This window comes from Xiphophorus hellerii, chromosome 16 (assembly GCF_003331165.1).
Source record: "Xiphophorus hellerii strain 12219 chromosome 16, Xiphophorus_hellerii-4.1, whole genome shotgun sequence".
Taxonomy (NCBI): Eukaryota; Metazoa; Chordata; class Actinopteri; order Cyprinodontiformes; family Poeciliidae; genus Xiphophorus; species Xiphophorus hellerii.
In genome coordinates this window covers 3,553,479-3,570,269 of record NC_045687.1, presented here as the reverse complement: position 1 = coordinate 3,570,269, position 16,791 = coordinate 3,553,479, and the positions used below count along the sequence as shown (strand labels likewise).

General features: G+C 38.4%; 2 protein-coding genes across 4 annotated transcripts; both read left to right on the top strand.

The window, feature by feature from the left end:
- Positions 1-438: 438 nt before the first annotated feature.
- Positions 439-7,217, top strand: ccndx (cyclin Dx). Its single transcript, XM_032587331.1, has 6 exons — positions 439-565; positions 3,630-3,710; positions 4,166-4,347; positions 4,714-4,929; positions 6,083-6,388; positions 6,883-7,217. The coding sequence occupies exons 1-6, from the start codon at positions 439-441 to the stop codon at positions 7,030-7,032; spliced, it is 1,062 nt and encodes a 353-aa protein (XP_032443222.1). The 3' UTR covers positions 7,033-7,217.
- Positions 7,218-8,177: 960 nt separating this feature from the next.
- nucb1 (nucleobindin 1) lies at positions 8,178-16,171 on the top strand. 3 transcript variants are annotated; one of them, XM_032588238.1, is made up of 13 exons: positions 8,178-8,280; positions 9,561-9,684; positions 9,772-9,879; positions 11,363-11,495; positions 11,992-12,095; positions 12,180-12,365; positions 12,448-12,538; positions 13,197-13,255; positions 13,352-13,444; positions 13,531-13,620; positions 14,779-14,949; positions 15,037-15,151; positions 15,816-16,171. In XM_032588238.1, the coding sequence occupies exons 1-13, from the start codon at positions 8,276-8,278 to the stop codon at positions 15,887-15,889; spliced, it is 1,353 nt and encodes a 450-aa protein (XP_032444129.1). In that variant the 5' UTR covers positions 8,178-8,275; the 3' UTR covers positions 15,890-16,171. The 3 variants fall into 3 exon arrangements, with proteins under 3 accessions (XP_032444129.1, XP_032444128.1, XP_032444130.1); XM_032588237.1 differs by having other exon boundaries at positions 15,813-16,171; XM_032588239.1 differs by lacking the exon at positions 8,178-8,280 and adding an exon at positions 8,386-8,487 and having other exon boundaries at positions 15,813-16,171.
- Positions 16,172-16,791: the final 620 nt, after the last annotated feature.

The following is a 16,791-nucleotide window of genomic DNA, read 5'->3' as shown; positions in this document are numbered from 1 at the left end:
ATTGAAAGCATTGATACTTGGATTTGAGGATCGATCTTAAAGCATAAAGGTCTGGTATCGGAAGTGTCAACATTTCAGTATCAATCCGCACATCGCTAACGGACAGTGTGCTAGCTAGCACAGATAACTTAGTGCTAGCTAGCACTCGCTAGCACTAAGTTATCTGTGTTACGTTAAATAAATGCACTGAGTTGTTCAAGAACGTGTCTTATTCTTCCACATCATTACACGCATTTTCTTTCCAAAAAGTTAGTTACTTCCGAACTCAACCTTACTTGAGAACAATGTTTAGTCCTCCTCACACTTTCTGTTCATGATTTATTTGTAAGAGCAATAAAAGGGGTAAGACAACATTTTAATCGGCGCTGGTTAAACATTCGCCTCCCATCCTGCTCCCTCTCCTCCCCCAGTGACCAGCAGGTGTCTGTTGGAGGTAAAATGGGAGCTCTGTTCCTCTCTGTCCCGGGAAATGAGCTGGAAAATGAGGGGCGGGCCGCCACGCCTGCTTCTCAGGACCCACTGCACTCCTCTTTTGGCTCTCCGCCGTCTCCCACCCTCTCCATCCGTGATGTTTGAATACAGCTGCGACGTATGAATTTAGGAGGCCGCTTAAACAAGTGGACGGTCTGTCTCACTCAGTCCTTCATTCAAACTCAATCTGCTTTCAGCTCCTGGTCAAAGGCCTTGTCAACAGCTTTAAACCCGATAATATTCTCTCCTTAATTCTACATCTGAGTAAATGTTGGAGGATTATCATTAGCTGAGTTTCCATTTACCTTATAATTACGCAATTTGATATTTTGAAAACAAATCTGCTTAATGGAAACACGGCAATTTTGAAAAATCTACCGTTTTTTGATAAGAAAAGTTTTTGGCCATACCGAAATTTGTGTATTTCGCAAAAAAACTGCGATAGAAGCACTTTTTTCCGCATCACACGAGTCACATGATCAGTAACCGGATGTTGCTCCTGACAAAAACCAAGAAGAGGAAGACCACAGGAAGTATTTGGAGCATTATGGGTTTTTTAATGACTTAAAGTGTGAACAAATTTTTTCACGTGTGATTTTAATTTGCTATTTAATGGAAACATCACCATTTTTTTTGTTACTGGTGGAATATTTACAAAATTTTGCACACATTTGTAATGTAAAAGCAGCTACTATATCTCTTACATAAGATGTGTTTGGTCTCATTAGTAAACTTAAAAGTGTTATGAAATTCAGGTTATTTAGTTATCTTTAATTTATTTACTTATTTATTCCTTCTTCTGGATTGTTTTTTCCTCTCTACCATTCAAAATATCTGTGTGACCTAGATTAATTGAAACAAAGAATAATAGTAATATAAATCAGAAGTAAAAAAGATTTTGCTTTGATTTGATCTCAAATTATATATTTTACACTTTATTTAGCAAAAGTTGCCCACAAATTATTTGTTTTCATTGTTTCTGTTTATTATGTAAATATGTGATTAAAGTAGACAAAAATGCTTAAATATCAGAAGTTTGATGATATGTCACATTTAAATAATTAAAAGTATTGGAATTGATAACATTGACTTTGTATTTACTTGATATTGGATCAAAACAACAATACACAGTATAAATTGCATAACTCTAGTTTTTATGCTTTTTGTTTTCAGCTAATTATTTAAGGTTTTCTCCAACTTCACTTTTTGTTTTCGTTTTAATAACAATAATTTTCTTTATTCTTCTGCCTGAAGATTTCAATTTAAGTTGTTCTGTCAATATTCTATGCATTATTATGACAGCATTACATTTAAAAAGTCTGCAACCAAAATGTTTTTTTAATAAATCTGGTTTGTAACAGTTTGAAATTGAAAACACACAATTGCTACAGTCTGTCTGAAATTATATTCACCATATGCTGTTTTTTAATTAATATATTTAGAAATAAAGTTTGATCAAAATTTCTAAAATCTCCTAAAATGTGTGAGTTTCCAGACAAACTCAGACAGAAGCAGCCATGTTTGTTCAGACGCCGTTAAAGGAGCGTATCCCTGTTTTGTTAAAACAACATGAATAATTGATGCTCAGCTGAAATCAAGTCGCCGCATGATGTCAGCTCATCCGTCCATTTAACTCCCATTTGAAACTCGAGCTGCCATTGAGCTCCTAAATGTGTGAAAGGCCACCTGTAATGACTGTGTCAAACACAATCTGTATCTCTGCTGGTGAGCGTGACCCCATTGTGGCTCATAGAGGGCTCCCAGGGGACGGTGTGTGTGTGTGTGTGTGTGGGTGTGTGTGTGTGGGTGTGTGTGTGTGTGTGTGTGGGTGTGTGTGTGTGTTTCGAGTGTGAAGTGTGCTGCTCAGCCAGCAGCAGGCAGAAGGTTGTCTGACACTGATTTGTAAAGGGAGACAATGCGGCTCATTGACCTGCCCTGATCCACTGTCTGTTGCACATACAGCGCCCAGAGGAGAGGAGAGGAGAGGAGAGGAGAGGAGAGGAGAGGAGAGGAGAGGAGAGGAGAGGAGAGGAGAGGAGAGGAGAGGAGAGGAGAGGAGAGGAGAGGAGAGGAGAGGAGAGGAGAGGAGAGGAGAGGAGAGGAGAGGAGAGGAGAGGAGAGGAGAGGAGAGGAGAGGAGAGGAGAGGAGAGGAGAGGAGAGGAGAGGAGAGGAGAGGAGAGGAGAGGAGAGGAGAGGAGAGGAGAGGAGAGGAGAGGAGAGGAGAGGAGATTTGGCAATTTCTCTGGATGGATGGTTTATTCTTTTTAAATTTCTAATATGTTTGTTTTAGATAGAAAATAATAATTATTATAATATTTTTTTGCTCCAAAAAATAAAATCTTTGTTAATTTGTCTACTTTGTACTATAATGTATTTATACTGATTGAACATTGATGGACTACAGATAAAACTGTATAACTCTGGCATGTTATTTGATGTGCTTTTTTTTTTAAATGAATAAAACAAAGTGGACGAAGAACGGAGCTTTGAGGAACACCTCAGGAGTTTCAGATTTATGAAACAAAGTAGTTACAAGTTCTCTAAAAGTGTTTTCTATCATTTTCACCTCTTTTTTTATTTGCTTTAGGGACGAATAATTTTTATCATGGAGGTTAAACTGTTGTGATGTTTTTTCGTTATATTTATTTCCTGTTGGATAAGTTTCAGAGCTTTCTAGCCTGATATGAAGACTAACTTTTTTGGGGGTTTGGGGGAATATTTGCGACATCCATCAACCCCTCCAGCGTTTGACGTGTTTCTCTTCTCCCTCACGTTGTAAACAAACACCCAGCACCTTTTGTCATCCATGCCCATTGTCAGAGTCTGGAGATGACCTTTTCTTTGCTTTTCCTTCCTTCTCTCTTTCACCGTCGACGACAAGCTGTTGCTCGCTCCCTGCGGTCACTCCCTCTCTTGTCTGCTCCTCTTCGCTCCTCCCCTCGCTCTCCGTCTCCTTCTCCCCACCTGTTGAGCAGACCGTTTTGTTTCTTCCTATTATATTCTGTCGCTCATGAGGGTCCACGCCTCCTTTCCGTCACTCCCTCCGTTTTTCTCCCTGCTGGTATAAAACTCTGGGAGAGAAGTGAGGAGTGATGAAGAGTTGTCACATCCTTCCAAACTTCTAGCTTTCCAAATTTCTTTCTTTTCGTCTTGGAAGTGTTTCCCCAGCAGATGGACCGAGCGCTTCCTGTGTCTCTTTGGTGTGAGGAGTCAGAGGAGAATCAGGGTGAACCTCAAGGTAGGGGCGGACGTTTATTGTTTATTGTTTATCAATTATCATTTATTGTTTATCAATTATCACGATAAATTTCTCATGATGAAACTTATGAGTGATTGTTGTCACAATAAATCCAGAAGTTACCACTTCAATAAGGTTTCCCGTATAGATGACTAAGATATAGTAATTCATCTCTAAACACTTTATAAATCATTAATAACTGCTTATTATGAATCAATTAAGGCAAAATCGACCAGTTTCTTGCCAAAGTGTTCACTTATATATTTTATCTAGAGTTGCTATAATAAACATTTCAGATTACGTTGTAAACATAATAAGTTTTTGTAAACATACATTTTTAGCACATAATCTGATTCTCACGCTTAATTAATGCAGTTATTAATGATGCATAAAGTGTTTATATGCATCAATAGCATATTTTTTAAACTATTTATGTCGGCCATTCCTACCTGGAGGCCAGAGCAGCACCGGGGGCTCACCTCAGCTCCGAGCCCGCTGGGACCCGTCCGTGTCGGGGCATCGAGTGATCCAGAGGCTGCTCCACCTGGAGGAGCGCTACATGCCCTCCATGCTCTACGTCACGCTCATCCAGCGGGATCCACAGCGCCGGGAGGAGATCGCCAAGTGGGCCCTGGAGGTGGGAAACTCTCTGATGGCCCCACTTTCTAACTTTACTCATGGTTCAAATAGAGAGTTTTTATGGAAGTGGATTAGAGCCACTGGAAAAAACATTTTTTGACTTTAATCTGATTTTTGTCTGAGTTTAAGTTAGTTTAAGGTACAAGCAGAAAAGTTGGACTTCAAACCTGAAGGGTGGGATTTTTTTTTAAATTTAAAGGCATTTCCAACTCTTCAGTAACAGGAAAGGGAACTTTAAATCGTTAAAACAGTTTAAGGTACAAGCAGTTTAAATTAGTTTAATTTTCTGAGATCAATGTTGGAATTCTTTTTTTCGTTGTTTTTTGTTTTCTGTGACTGAAATGCTGACCTCTATCCTGTGCAGGTGTGCTGTGACTGTGGATGTGACGAGGCCGTCTTCCCGCTGTCTGTCTCCCTGATGGACAGGTACCTGTCTGCCTACCTGTCCCTGCCTGTCTCACCGTTCTGCCTGGCTGCAGGATGCATCCTGATCGCCTCAAAGCTCACAGAGTGTGAAACCGTCACCGCTGACGCCCTCTGCTCAGCGGCCGAGTTCAGCTTCCAGCCTTCAGACCTGAGGGTGGGTTGGTGGGATAGACGGACTGACTTTGTTTTTTCATTACAAAATACAATAAAATTTTGTACAGTTTTATTGTTTGGTTGGATGGTTGGATGTTTTATTGGTTGGTTGGATGTTTTATTGGTTGGTTTGTTCATTGGATGCCATCCATCCATCCATTTTCTTCCGCTTTATCCGGGGTCGGGTCGCGGGGGCAGCTTCAGCAGGGAGACGGACCCTCCTCTCCAGGAGTGTGACCCCCTATATTTGGAGCCCAGCCTCCGGTCCCCCTTTTTGAACAGGGGGACCACCACCCCAGTCTGCCAATCCAGGGAAACTACCCCCGATGTCCATGCAATTTTGCAGAGTTGCATCAGCCAACACAACCCTGCAACATCCAGAGCCTTAAGGAACTCTGGGCGGATCTCATCCACCCCCGGGGCCTTGCCACCGAGGAGCTTTTTAACCACCTCAGCGACCTCGTCCCCAGAGATTGGAGAGCCCGACCCAGAGTCCCCAGGCTCAGCTTCCTCAATAGAAGGCATGTTGGTGGGATTGAGGAGGTCTTCGAAGTATTCTGCCCACCGGCCCACAACGTCCCGAGTCGAGGTCAGCAGCACACCATCCCCACTATAAACAGTGTTGGTGCTGCACTGCTTCCCCCCCCCCTGAGACGCCGGATGGTGGACCAGAATCGCCTTGAAGCCGTGAGGAAGTCTTTCTCCATGGCCTCTCCAAACTCCTCCCACACCCAAGTTTTTGACTCAGCAACCACCCGAGCCGCATGCCGCATCGCCCGCCGGTACCCATCAGCTGCTTCCGGAGTCCCACAGGCCAAAAAGGCCCGATAGGACTCCTTCTTCAGCCTGACGGCATCCCTCACCGAAGGTGTCCACCAACTGGTTCGAGGGTTGCCGCCGCGACAGGCACCGACAACCTTGTGGCCACAGCTCCAATCGGCCGCCTCGACAATGGAGGGACGGAACATGGTCCACTCAGACTCCATGTCCCTCCAGTTCGATGGATGTTTTATTGGTTGGTTGGTTGGTTCCTGGGTTAGATGGTTGGATGTTTTATTGGTTGGTTGGATGGTTGGTTGGTTGGATGTTTTACTGGTCGGTTGGTTGCTTGCTTTATTGGTTTATTGACTCGTTGGTTCTGATTGGTCCATCAGGAGATGGAGCGCGTCGTCCTCGCCGCCCTGCGCTGGGACGCGGCAGCAGTGACTCCTCAGGACTTCCTGCCACATTTTCTCTCCTCCATAGAGGAACGAGGAGAGTCTGAGCTGCTTTCCACGCTGAGGCGGCACAGCGACACCCTGGCTGCCCTCTGCGTCTGTGACTCCCGTTTTCTGGGAGCCCCTCCCTCACTTATTGCTGCAGCTTCCCTGAACTGTGCACTGCGAGGTCTGGGCAGCAAGGAGTCGCCTCAGCTGGCCGCCATGAGCGAGACGCTTGCCGAGCTGTGTCAGACGGATCCGGTAAGAACTCCTTACACCGCAGGTGTGATCCTGTATTAAAATGTTTGGTGGGTGTAATATTAACTATTTTAATGTAATGATTTTTTTTGTTTGTTTTAAAAGTCAAGTTTTTTGAGGTAACATTTTTGTCTGCTTGTTGGTTTGGAAAGTACTTTTTTATTTAGTTTGTCGCTAAAGTAACTTTTTGTTTTGTTTGTTTTCAAAATAATGCTTTTTTGTTGGTTGGCTTTTAAAATAACTTTTTTGCTCGTCTGCTTTTAAAGTAATGATTTTGTTTGTTTGTTTATAAGGTGACATTTTTGTTTGTTGTTTTTGAAGTAATATTTTTTGCATGTTTGTTTTTAAAGTGATGTTTTTTTGTTGGTTGGTTTTTAAAGTGACAATTTTGTGTGTTTGGAAATAATATTTTTGTTGGTTTGTTTGTTTTTAAAGTAATGTTTTTTTTGTTTGTTTGTTTTTGAAGTGAATTTTTTGGTGTGTGTTTTCCCCTCCAGGCAGTGTTGCAGTGCTACAGTGAGATGATCGAGTTTGCCCTCAGGCAGCGGCTGCGGAGCGGACTGCAGCCCGGTCCCACTGAGAAGGACGAGGAGGTGGAGAACGAAAGGCCCGGGACGCCGACTGACATGAGAGAGATTGATTTCTAAACATTTAATCAAGCAAACCCTTTAAATCTATCAGTGAAACTGATATAAATCCATTATGAGCTTAACATGTCCTAATTTAACTTCCTAATTTATTTTGTCTTATTTATTTGTGAGCAATGCACTATGTGCCATGTATGTTATGTTATGTGCCAGATATGTATGTTAATTTTATTGTATGCATTGGTATTGATGTGATGTTTCATATTTATGTCTTTATTTATAACCATGTGCAATTATTCATTCTTCTTTGGTGTTAATTTATTATGATTTGCCATAACTTTATGCTTTTGAAAAATAGAAGAAAATGGCAATAAATATATTTTTAAGACATTGAAAAAGGGGAGGAAAATTACTCTTGATATCAAGGATATGGAATGGAAATAATACTGGAATATTCTAATAAAATATTAAAATAGACCGCCTCTATTCCCTTTCAAGGACATGTTTCAGAGTTTCTCAACATTTTTGTTAAAATATTGAGCTACTGTCCTGCAGTGGGGGAAATTCAGGTGTACAAGCAGCAAGTTAAAGATAAATGAAGGCATGCATCTTCAAAAAAATATATATATAAAAAAGAAAAATAATAACATTGCAAGAAAAAATAATATAGGATTGCTATTAAAAATAACATACTCAGATCAAAATAAATGTACAACTGAGTGGAATAATAATAAAAATACATGCACAACACATGTATATTTGCGCATAGAAAAATAGCAACAAATTAATTACAAGAAATTAAAATAAGACCGCAAGTAACAGCAGGGATGTTGCACGAATAATTGGTTTCAGTGTGTTATTTATCTATATATCGTGATTTATGACACTAACATGTAACAGATAAGCTGTTGTCTTTGTTTGTTTATTTTTGGATGTAATTTAAATTAAATACTCAAACTGCTTTCCGTACATCTTCTGGGAGAAAATAGTGATGCCTTCGCGTGATGATGACATCCTCGTATTTTTAAACCTCAGTATTTTTCTCAACCAGGTAACCTAATTTTGACAAAGCTAAAACATAAATATCGGATTATTTAATCATTTAATAAATTTTATGTTGACTTAACGTCTATTTGTGTATAACAAAGCGAATTATTACAAAGATTATTGATACTAATATCATAGACAACAGCTGAGATCTTTATTTCCGTGTTTACTTGAAGGCAGCACGCTGAAACTGGTGCATTCGCTTGACGTGCTCCATATCCGGGCAAAAACAGATTCGTGGATTTTAAAACTACACATGCTGTAAGTAAGAAATTTGGTTTTTAGTGTATTATGTAACGACCCTAGATATGTTTTTAATTGTGGTTCTAATTTAGATTAAAGTTACAGTTACAATTTGATTTTTAAAAAAGAAGGGGGAGGCTAAATTGGGACTACGTGGGTTGACTTTGCTAGACTTTTCTACATCTTCCTGCTGCTACTAGCACTGGCTGTTCCTCTTGTGAAACTGTAAGGAAAATCCGTTTAAAATGAGATAGAAATTAGACATGAATGATGTATTTCCGACTATTTTTGTCGACCAGTACAGCAGAAACATCCGTGTTTGTTTTACATGACGCCCCATTTTTACATCCGTGTTATTCTGGCTTTAGCTATTTAGCTTAACCGTTAAAAACAAACATCTCAAACGATATTTTAATGACTATGTTCTCCGTTTACAATAGTCCTGTAGCTTAGATGTAGTTTCTCCCGACAGCTTAAAGGCAAATAAATTATAACATTTTGTAGGAGTAAATGTTTTTAGAAAAGGCTTAGAGGGACAGATATATGTGTGTATAAATATCTAACTAAAAAAGGTAAATAATTTACTGAAGAATGAAAACAGTATTCTCTCCAGCCTCATAGGACAGTATCTGATAAATAATAAACAAAACTTATTGATATATAACTGGATAATTGTAGGTAACTTTTATTTGACTTTTTTTTACACCTTTGTTGTAACTGTCATCATGTTGTGACAGTATAATACTACTAAGTTGTGAAAAGATTCATTTGCTCACCTCTTCTGAATAAATGCACAGTGCCCTACCTAAAACAACCAATCAGAGCCAGGAGGCGGGTCTTAGTGCTGTCAATCAACTCACGTATTCTGCTAAATGTGCTAATGGCAGAGGAGCAGCTTATCCTTACAGGAAAACTGTTTATCCACTGTCATTGATGGCTATGATAACTAGCTTTAGCATTCAGGACTGCGCTACAAGAGATTGCGATTGACAGCAATAAGACCCGCCCCTTGGCTCTGATTGGTTGTTTCTAGTTGGCACTCCGAGAAGGCAGAGGAGCTCAATTTTTTCTGTTTATCTCATAGTCACGACATGGTGACAGTTTCAACAAATATTTTTTTATAAACATCCCAGCCTGGCAAAGAAATTCAAAAACATAACACCCAAAGAACACCAGTAAAACACGGTGGTGGCAGCATGACGACCTAGAGCTTAGGTTTTTGTCAGAATTTTGACCCAAACTTTCAGGTGTTTGCTGTATTAGCATGTAGAAGAAGCTGATTGGTGTTCTTTTTGCAGGAGGATGAACTTGAAACCTGCCTGGCTGCTGCTTCTGTTCATCTCTACAGCGGTGTGGTCCGTTCCCATCGACCGAAATGACGCCGAGCAGGACCAGAAGCAGGAAGCGCAGGAGGAGAACATGGTGAGGCCTGGGGAAATGTCCTGATGTGAGCTTTCACTCTGGCTTCTGCTGGTTGTAACCGCAGCTTTCATGCACACGGTCTTTCAGGACACGGGTCTGTACTACGACCGGTATCTCAGGGAGGTGATTGAGGTTTTGGAGACTGACCCGCACTTCAGAGAGAAACTGCAGACAGCAAACACCGAGGACATCAAGGTTAGTGTCTACATGGTTCTGGGCTGTAAAACAGTTTGAAAATTGTTATGCAAATATTTATAATTTGGTCTCAACTAGACCTGGAACGATTAATCAAATTAATCGTGGTGAATCGATTATAGGCCTGTCACAATAACAAATTTAGCTGGATCATAAATTGTCCAGTAAGTTATCATTATAAACAATAATGTTGTTGTTTTGAGACCATTTTCAAGTAATTTAATGACATAATAATGCAAGAAAACTTTGTCAAAGATCAATAAACTAATAAAACATTCTAAGGAATATTTAACACTGGAACTGGAAGACATAAATAAACAAAACAAAAGAAACAACAAATAAAATGAAAAATTGTCTTGAAGACTGAAAACTTTTATCATCCAGTTTTTGGTAGAAAGAGAGAAAAGAGAAAAATGGAAATTATTGAGCTTGAATTAAATTATCATGCGATTAATTGATTTATTGCTTATTGAGACAAACCTAATAAAGTATTGAAATATTCACATCCTTTTTAGTTTTCCACATTTTGTCAAATTAGCACCACAAACTTCAGCATCTCTTATTGGGATCTTGTATAGTAGAATAGGGCTGAAGTGATTAATCAACTTAATCGCGGTGACCTTTCACCTGAGCCCGGTGGCGACACTTTAAATAACTAATCAGAAACATGAAGGAGCAAAAATCAAAACGGCTTTTATCCTATTACTATTTTCAGGGCTGAAACGGCTAATCATGATGAAATAATGTGAAATAGTCAACTAATTTAGTAAATGATTAATCGTTAACTGGAGGCCTTTGTATGTAAAGACTTTCTACCCAAAACTCCTGAAGTTGCAGTTTTTATCTTCACCTGATTCAAATTCTGGACAAAAAATGGCCGAGCTTTTCACGTGTTGTTGTTTGAAGTATTTTTTTTTTTGTTGCTGCAGCTGAATCCTTTACTACAAATGATCAATCGCTCACTAAAAGAATACTGAATATTTGCATCTTAGGCAAAACAATAAAGTTTATTTTCATATTTAAAAAAGGAATTTAATTGCTTATTTGCATTTTTTAAATGTATTTTTAAATTATATAAATGGCTAAATGAAAAATGTGCAAAATGTGGCAATTTTTAAAATTTGATTAATCGGTTAATCGTCAGAATAATCAGTTTCTAAAAATAATTAGTTGCAGCGGTTTCCAAACAGACATTATTCCAGAAGTCTTTGTTTGTTTCTAAACCAAACCAATGCTGACATATTGTTTTTCTTGCCTAGCCTTATTATGTTAAAGAGCTTTTTATAATTGAATTGCCAATTTTTAAGGCTTATTTAATCTAAGAAACTTTATCTGCTTAATGTTAAAACCCAGTAAGGACCGGGTGAACTTTCTTCAGAACCCAGGAATGTAAAGCTAACATTTTCATTCCACCATGGCTCCATTTGAAGCCGTCAAAGTGTTGATGCTGAACTGGGCTTGTTGTTTTGTGCTTTGCCTGCAGAATGGGCGTCTCAGTAAGGAGCTGGACCTGGTCGGCCATCATGTCCGGACCCGGCTGGACGAGCTGAAGCGGCAGGAAGTTTCTCGCCTCAGGATGCTGCTGAAGGCCAAACTGGACAGCGCCAACACACAGAGTGAGCTGATTTACTGTTTTTATTTATTATCCCACATATTTAGGGCCATTTTTCTACTTGGGAGCAGATTTATGCGGCATTTTGGGGAAATTGTAGTTGCGGATTTTACAGAAGAGCCGTGGGTTCAAAAACCCCTCAAAAGAAACCATCATCCTCGTACCACTTCCTGTTGTCTTCTTTGTTGTTTCCAACGGTAGTAACCGATCATGTGACGTGATGTGAGAAAAGATTTCGATACGGCTGACAAGTCATATCTTAGTGCAAAAAAAGTTTGTTTTTTAAATTGCCATTAAGCACATTTATTTTGTTATTTCAGTTTGTGTAATTTTACGGTTAATGGAAACGCAGCCACTGTTAATAACAGATTAGAAACAGAGAAGAGGCAATATTAACACCTTGTCATGGTTTCCTTATGCTATTTTTGCTGCGTTAGTCCACTAAGAACTGAGTTAGTTTCAGAGAGTTAAATTAGGTTTGATTGATTGGTACTGTTCAGGTCTGCAGATGGATCACGCCTCGTTGCTGAAGCAGTTTGAACACCTGGACCCACACAACCAAAACACCTTTGAGGCCAAAGACTTGGAGCTGCTCATCTCCACCGTAAGAAGCTGCAGCAGTGACCTCACGAGTTCTCTGTTTGACCTTTCTCACATCTGACCTCTCTCCTTTTGTTTCCTCATCCAGGCCACTAAGGACTTGGAGAACTACGACGCGGAGAGGCACGAGGAGTTTAAGCGCTACGAGATGCTGAAGGAGCACGAGAGGCGGGAGTACCTGAAGGGCCTGGATCAGGAGAAGAGGGAGAAGGAGGAGAAACGACTGCAGGAGCTGAAGGAGAAACACCGGCAGCATCCTAAAGTCAACGCTCCGGTGAGCGGCGGAAACCGTCATCTTCAGCCGTTTGTTTCCAAAGCGATGCCTGGATGTTGATGCTGATGTTTCTAATGATCAGGGCAGCGTTGCTCAGTTACGGGAGGTTTGGGAGGAAACGGATGGACTGGATCCTAAAGAGTTCAACCCCAAAACCTTCTTCAAACTACATGGTAGCTTAATCTTTTTTCTTCTATTTGTTTTTTTCTTTTTTTTTTTCAATTTATAAAAAAGAAAATTATTTAATTTTTTATTCATTTATTTTTTATTTATGATTTTACTTTTACTGCAATTTTTTTTATTGATAAATAAGAGTTATTTTGAAATTGACTGTTAATTTCTATTATTGTACTTTTTCCAATTACATTTTTTTAAAATTTTTTATTCATTTATTTTTATTTATGATATTTATTTACGTTTTGTTAAAAAAAACATGATTTTTTTTCAAAATTCACATTTAAACTATATTTTTTCTTCTTTTTCTTCCTATTTAAGAAAATAAACGTATTTTATTTTTTACTCATTTATTTTATTTTGCTGCCAAAAAACACCTGATCTTAGGGCAAAAACTTTTGATTGAAAAACATGAAATTTTTCACATTTGGGGTCTAACTTCTATTCATTTTATTTTATTTTAAAATGTACATATTTTTTATTTAATTTCTTATTATTTTATTTTTTTATTTACATTTTTATTGCAGTTTTTCATTAAAACAATTTTTTATATATTATTTCATATTTTATTTAATTTTTTTTTCTTCTATTTTTCTGTTTAATGCTGATTAATCCAGTCTGATATAAATGGTTTCTGTATCTACTTTGCCTAAAAAGACACAAATGAAGACGGGGTTTTAGATGAGCAGGAGTTAGAGGCTCTTTTCACCAAAGAGGTTTGAAATCCTTCAGTTTTTCTTGTCAATTAAAAAATTACATATTTAAAAATGCACCTGTTCTCAGAATAGCTGCTCACATCTTTTACCATCTAGCTGGAGAAAGTCTACGACCCAAAGAACGAGGAAGACGACATGATGGAGATGGAGGAAGAGAGGCTGAGGATGAGGGAGCATGTCATAAAAAATGTTCGTCTCTTTCATCTGCCTTGTTTTTCCCGGTTTTCCCTCGATTTGCTTTGATTAATTCAGATCGTCTGCTTGTGCTTTAAAAGGTGGATTTAAATAAAGATCGACTCGTCAGCCTGGAGGAGTTCCTCAAATCCATGGAGAAGAAGGAGTTCAGTAATCCCAAAGAGTGGGAGGTAACTGTGGATTAGAGCAGGGGTGTCAAACTCCAGTCCTCAAGGGCCGCTGTCCTTCAACTTTTAGATGTGCCTCTGCTGCACCACACCTGAATAGAATAATTAGGTCATTAGCAAGACTCTGGAGAACTGATCTACACAAGGAGGAGGTAATTAAGCCATTTCATTCCAGTGTTTTGTACCTGTGGCACATCTAAAAACTGCAGGACAGCGGCCCTCGAGGACTGGAGTTTGACACCTGTGGATTAGAGTGTGGAGATGTTAAAATAATAATTTAACTCAAACTTGTTCCTTTTATGAATACAGTTAGTTATAAATTCTCTTCTTGCCTCCCACACTGGCTTTAATGACTGTGGCTAAAATGATAAAACATGCACTAAAATATAGATATTAGATAGATATTAAATATAGATATTAATATAGATATTTTATTTTCTTAAAAACTTAAAGCAAGATATTGTAGTATTTATTATTTATAAGATCTTGTTTCACGTGAATAATTTCTTAATATTAGTGAAAAAGTACTTGTTTCAATGGCAGATAAATTCACTGATAAAAAGACAAGTTTCCCATGTTACAAGTGAAATAACATGGGAATAATGTCTCCCCATGTAAAACAGTAGATCAATCTCTTCTAGTGTTTTAAATGATCCCGGACGAGCCCCCAAATTTTTTAAAACATCGTTAATCTGGTGGACACAGAATTGAGATAGAAATGAGCATTATTGCTGGGCCAGCTGTGTCACAATTACAAATGTTTCTGTAATTGGATAAATTGTCCCACAATAAATGATAATATTGTTTTTTGAGACCATTTTCGAGATATATAATAATGCAAGAACATTTCTTGAAGTGCAATAAATTTTCCAGTGTTTAAACAAACATTTAAACACTGAAACTGGAAGACATTTTGATATCCAAAAGATATCAACAAAACAACAGAAACGACAAATAAAATGAACTGTGAGGTCTATAAACAAAATTGTCTTTCATAAAAAGGGTTGGCTGAAATCAAAGCACCAGACTGAAGACTTTTATCATCCAGTTTTTGGTAGAAAGAAAAAGATAATAAACCATGTAAATGAAAATTATTTGATTTGTACCACTCATTAGTAGTTTTTTTTTGTGTGTATTTACTATTTCCTTGGTTTTTCACAGACACTGGATGCTAAACCGCTGTACACTGAGGAAGAACTGCAGCGATTCGAAGCCGAGCTGAGGGACAAGGAGGAGGAGCTAAAGAGGAAAGCGGAAACTCTTCGTCAAGAGCAGGAGCTGCTGAAGGAAAGAGGCAAAGCCCTGGAGGCGCAGAAAAGAGAGTATCAACAGGTAAATGTGAAAAAAAACTAAAGAACTTGTATGGGAGTCAAGAATCTTTGTTAATAATTCAAAATTTTTATTTTTTTCTACTTCCAGGCCGTTTTAGAAATGTCCCAGAGACAGAAAGAGCAGCAGGAAGGCGGCAACGGGCAGCTGCCTGCTGGTCCGAATGGACAGCTGCAGTTTCAACCACAAACACACAAACCTGAAGGTGAAGCTCATCGATAGCTGCGTTTCCATTACAGATGCACCCAAATCTTTGTCTATATTCTGCTACTGTCGAAAAAACCCACACAATTTTGCTATTGTGGTTATTTAATCATTTTGTTCATGCGATAAATCATTAAAAATTATATGTTCATGCTAAAGCTCATCATCTATCAGCCAATCAGAGTAGACGTCGGCGTCTTATTTAGGCGTTATAGCAGCTACATATGCAGCGTTTTGGGGAAATCATAGTCGGCCATTTTACAGAAGAGTTGTGGAATGACACACAGCTTTTTATAAACTGTGCGATAGTGCGAGCTCCACATTGTCTTTAAAAAAAACACATCAACACTTCCTGTCGTCGTCTTTGTCATTTCCACCAGTAGTACCATCCGCTGGTTGATCATGTGACTTGTGTAATTTGAAAAAAGTGTTTCCTTTGCAGTTTTGCAGAATATAATGTTGATACGGCTGAAAAAATGACATCATCTCAGCGCAATAAGTTTTTTAGAAATTTCTGTTCTCTATTAAGCAAATTTATTTTTGTAATTTTAATTTACGCTTTTCCATGGAAGATGGAAACGCAGTTTTCGTTCCAGCTGATTTGGTTTGTGCTGTCCCTGTTGGAACTCATTAACCGATTCTTCTTCTTCTTCTTCACCTCACAGAGATCAAGGCTCCTGCGGAAGCCCAAAACAACCTGCCTGCAGAACCTCCTCAAAATCTCCCCATGCACACTTAGAGCGGCGCCCGCAGTCAGCCTCACGGCACATACACACACCTACAGGCACATGTGTTTGAGTGAATTTGGAAATAAATAAGATACATGTTTATAAATTGAGGCAACCCATAACATGTCGTGCTGTGTGTTCATCTCTGTGGTCTATATTAGATTAAGGATTTAAAACACACCAGATTTTAGTGCATGTACGTTCAGGTTTCTTCAGTTTCTGTGAAGTTTTTATTTCATGCAATGTTGTCTGTGTGATATCAGAAATAAATCTTTAATTTTCAAATCTCCAAACTGGATTTGTTGAGCTCAGATGGTATAAAAGAACTGTTTTATTTTATTATTTAAAGATGAACATTAAGCATAACCTGAAATACAGCAGGATTGCCATTTCTTGGACAAACACAGCCACACAAATATACACTATTTTAGAGTGACCAGTTAAACCAGTATGGTTTGTGGACCAGTAGAAAGCCGGACTATCTATAAACATGCAAACTCTTCATAAAAAAAACCCATCTGGGATTCAGACCTGGGATTTTTCTACTGAAAATTGCTAATGCTAACATTGTGTCACTGTGCAGCTTGGATGTTTATTTAATAGAACCAAAAATTCTGTTTTCATAAATTAAATTACAGAAAGAAATCTATTTAAGTATTTCATAAAATTACTGTATTTTGTATTTAACCTTAAAAACAAAAACAAAAAAATCCAAAAAGTAGCATTTCATTTTGTAGTATTAGCCTTCTAATTAAAACAACTTTACATTTGTGTCTCTGCTAATCCTTAAATTATACTTGATTTGAATCAAAATTAAATTTAAAATGGTTTATTTTTTATTTTTATTTATCACAACCTTCTGCATCCTTTGTCTTCTTTTTGTCATTTGCGGTTACAAATCAAGTTTAAGCAA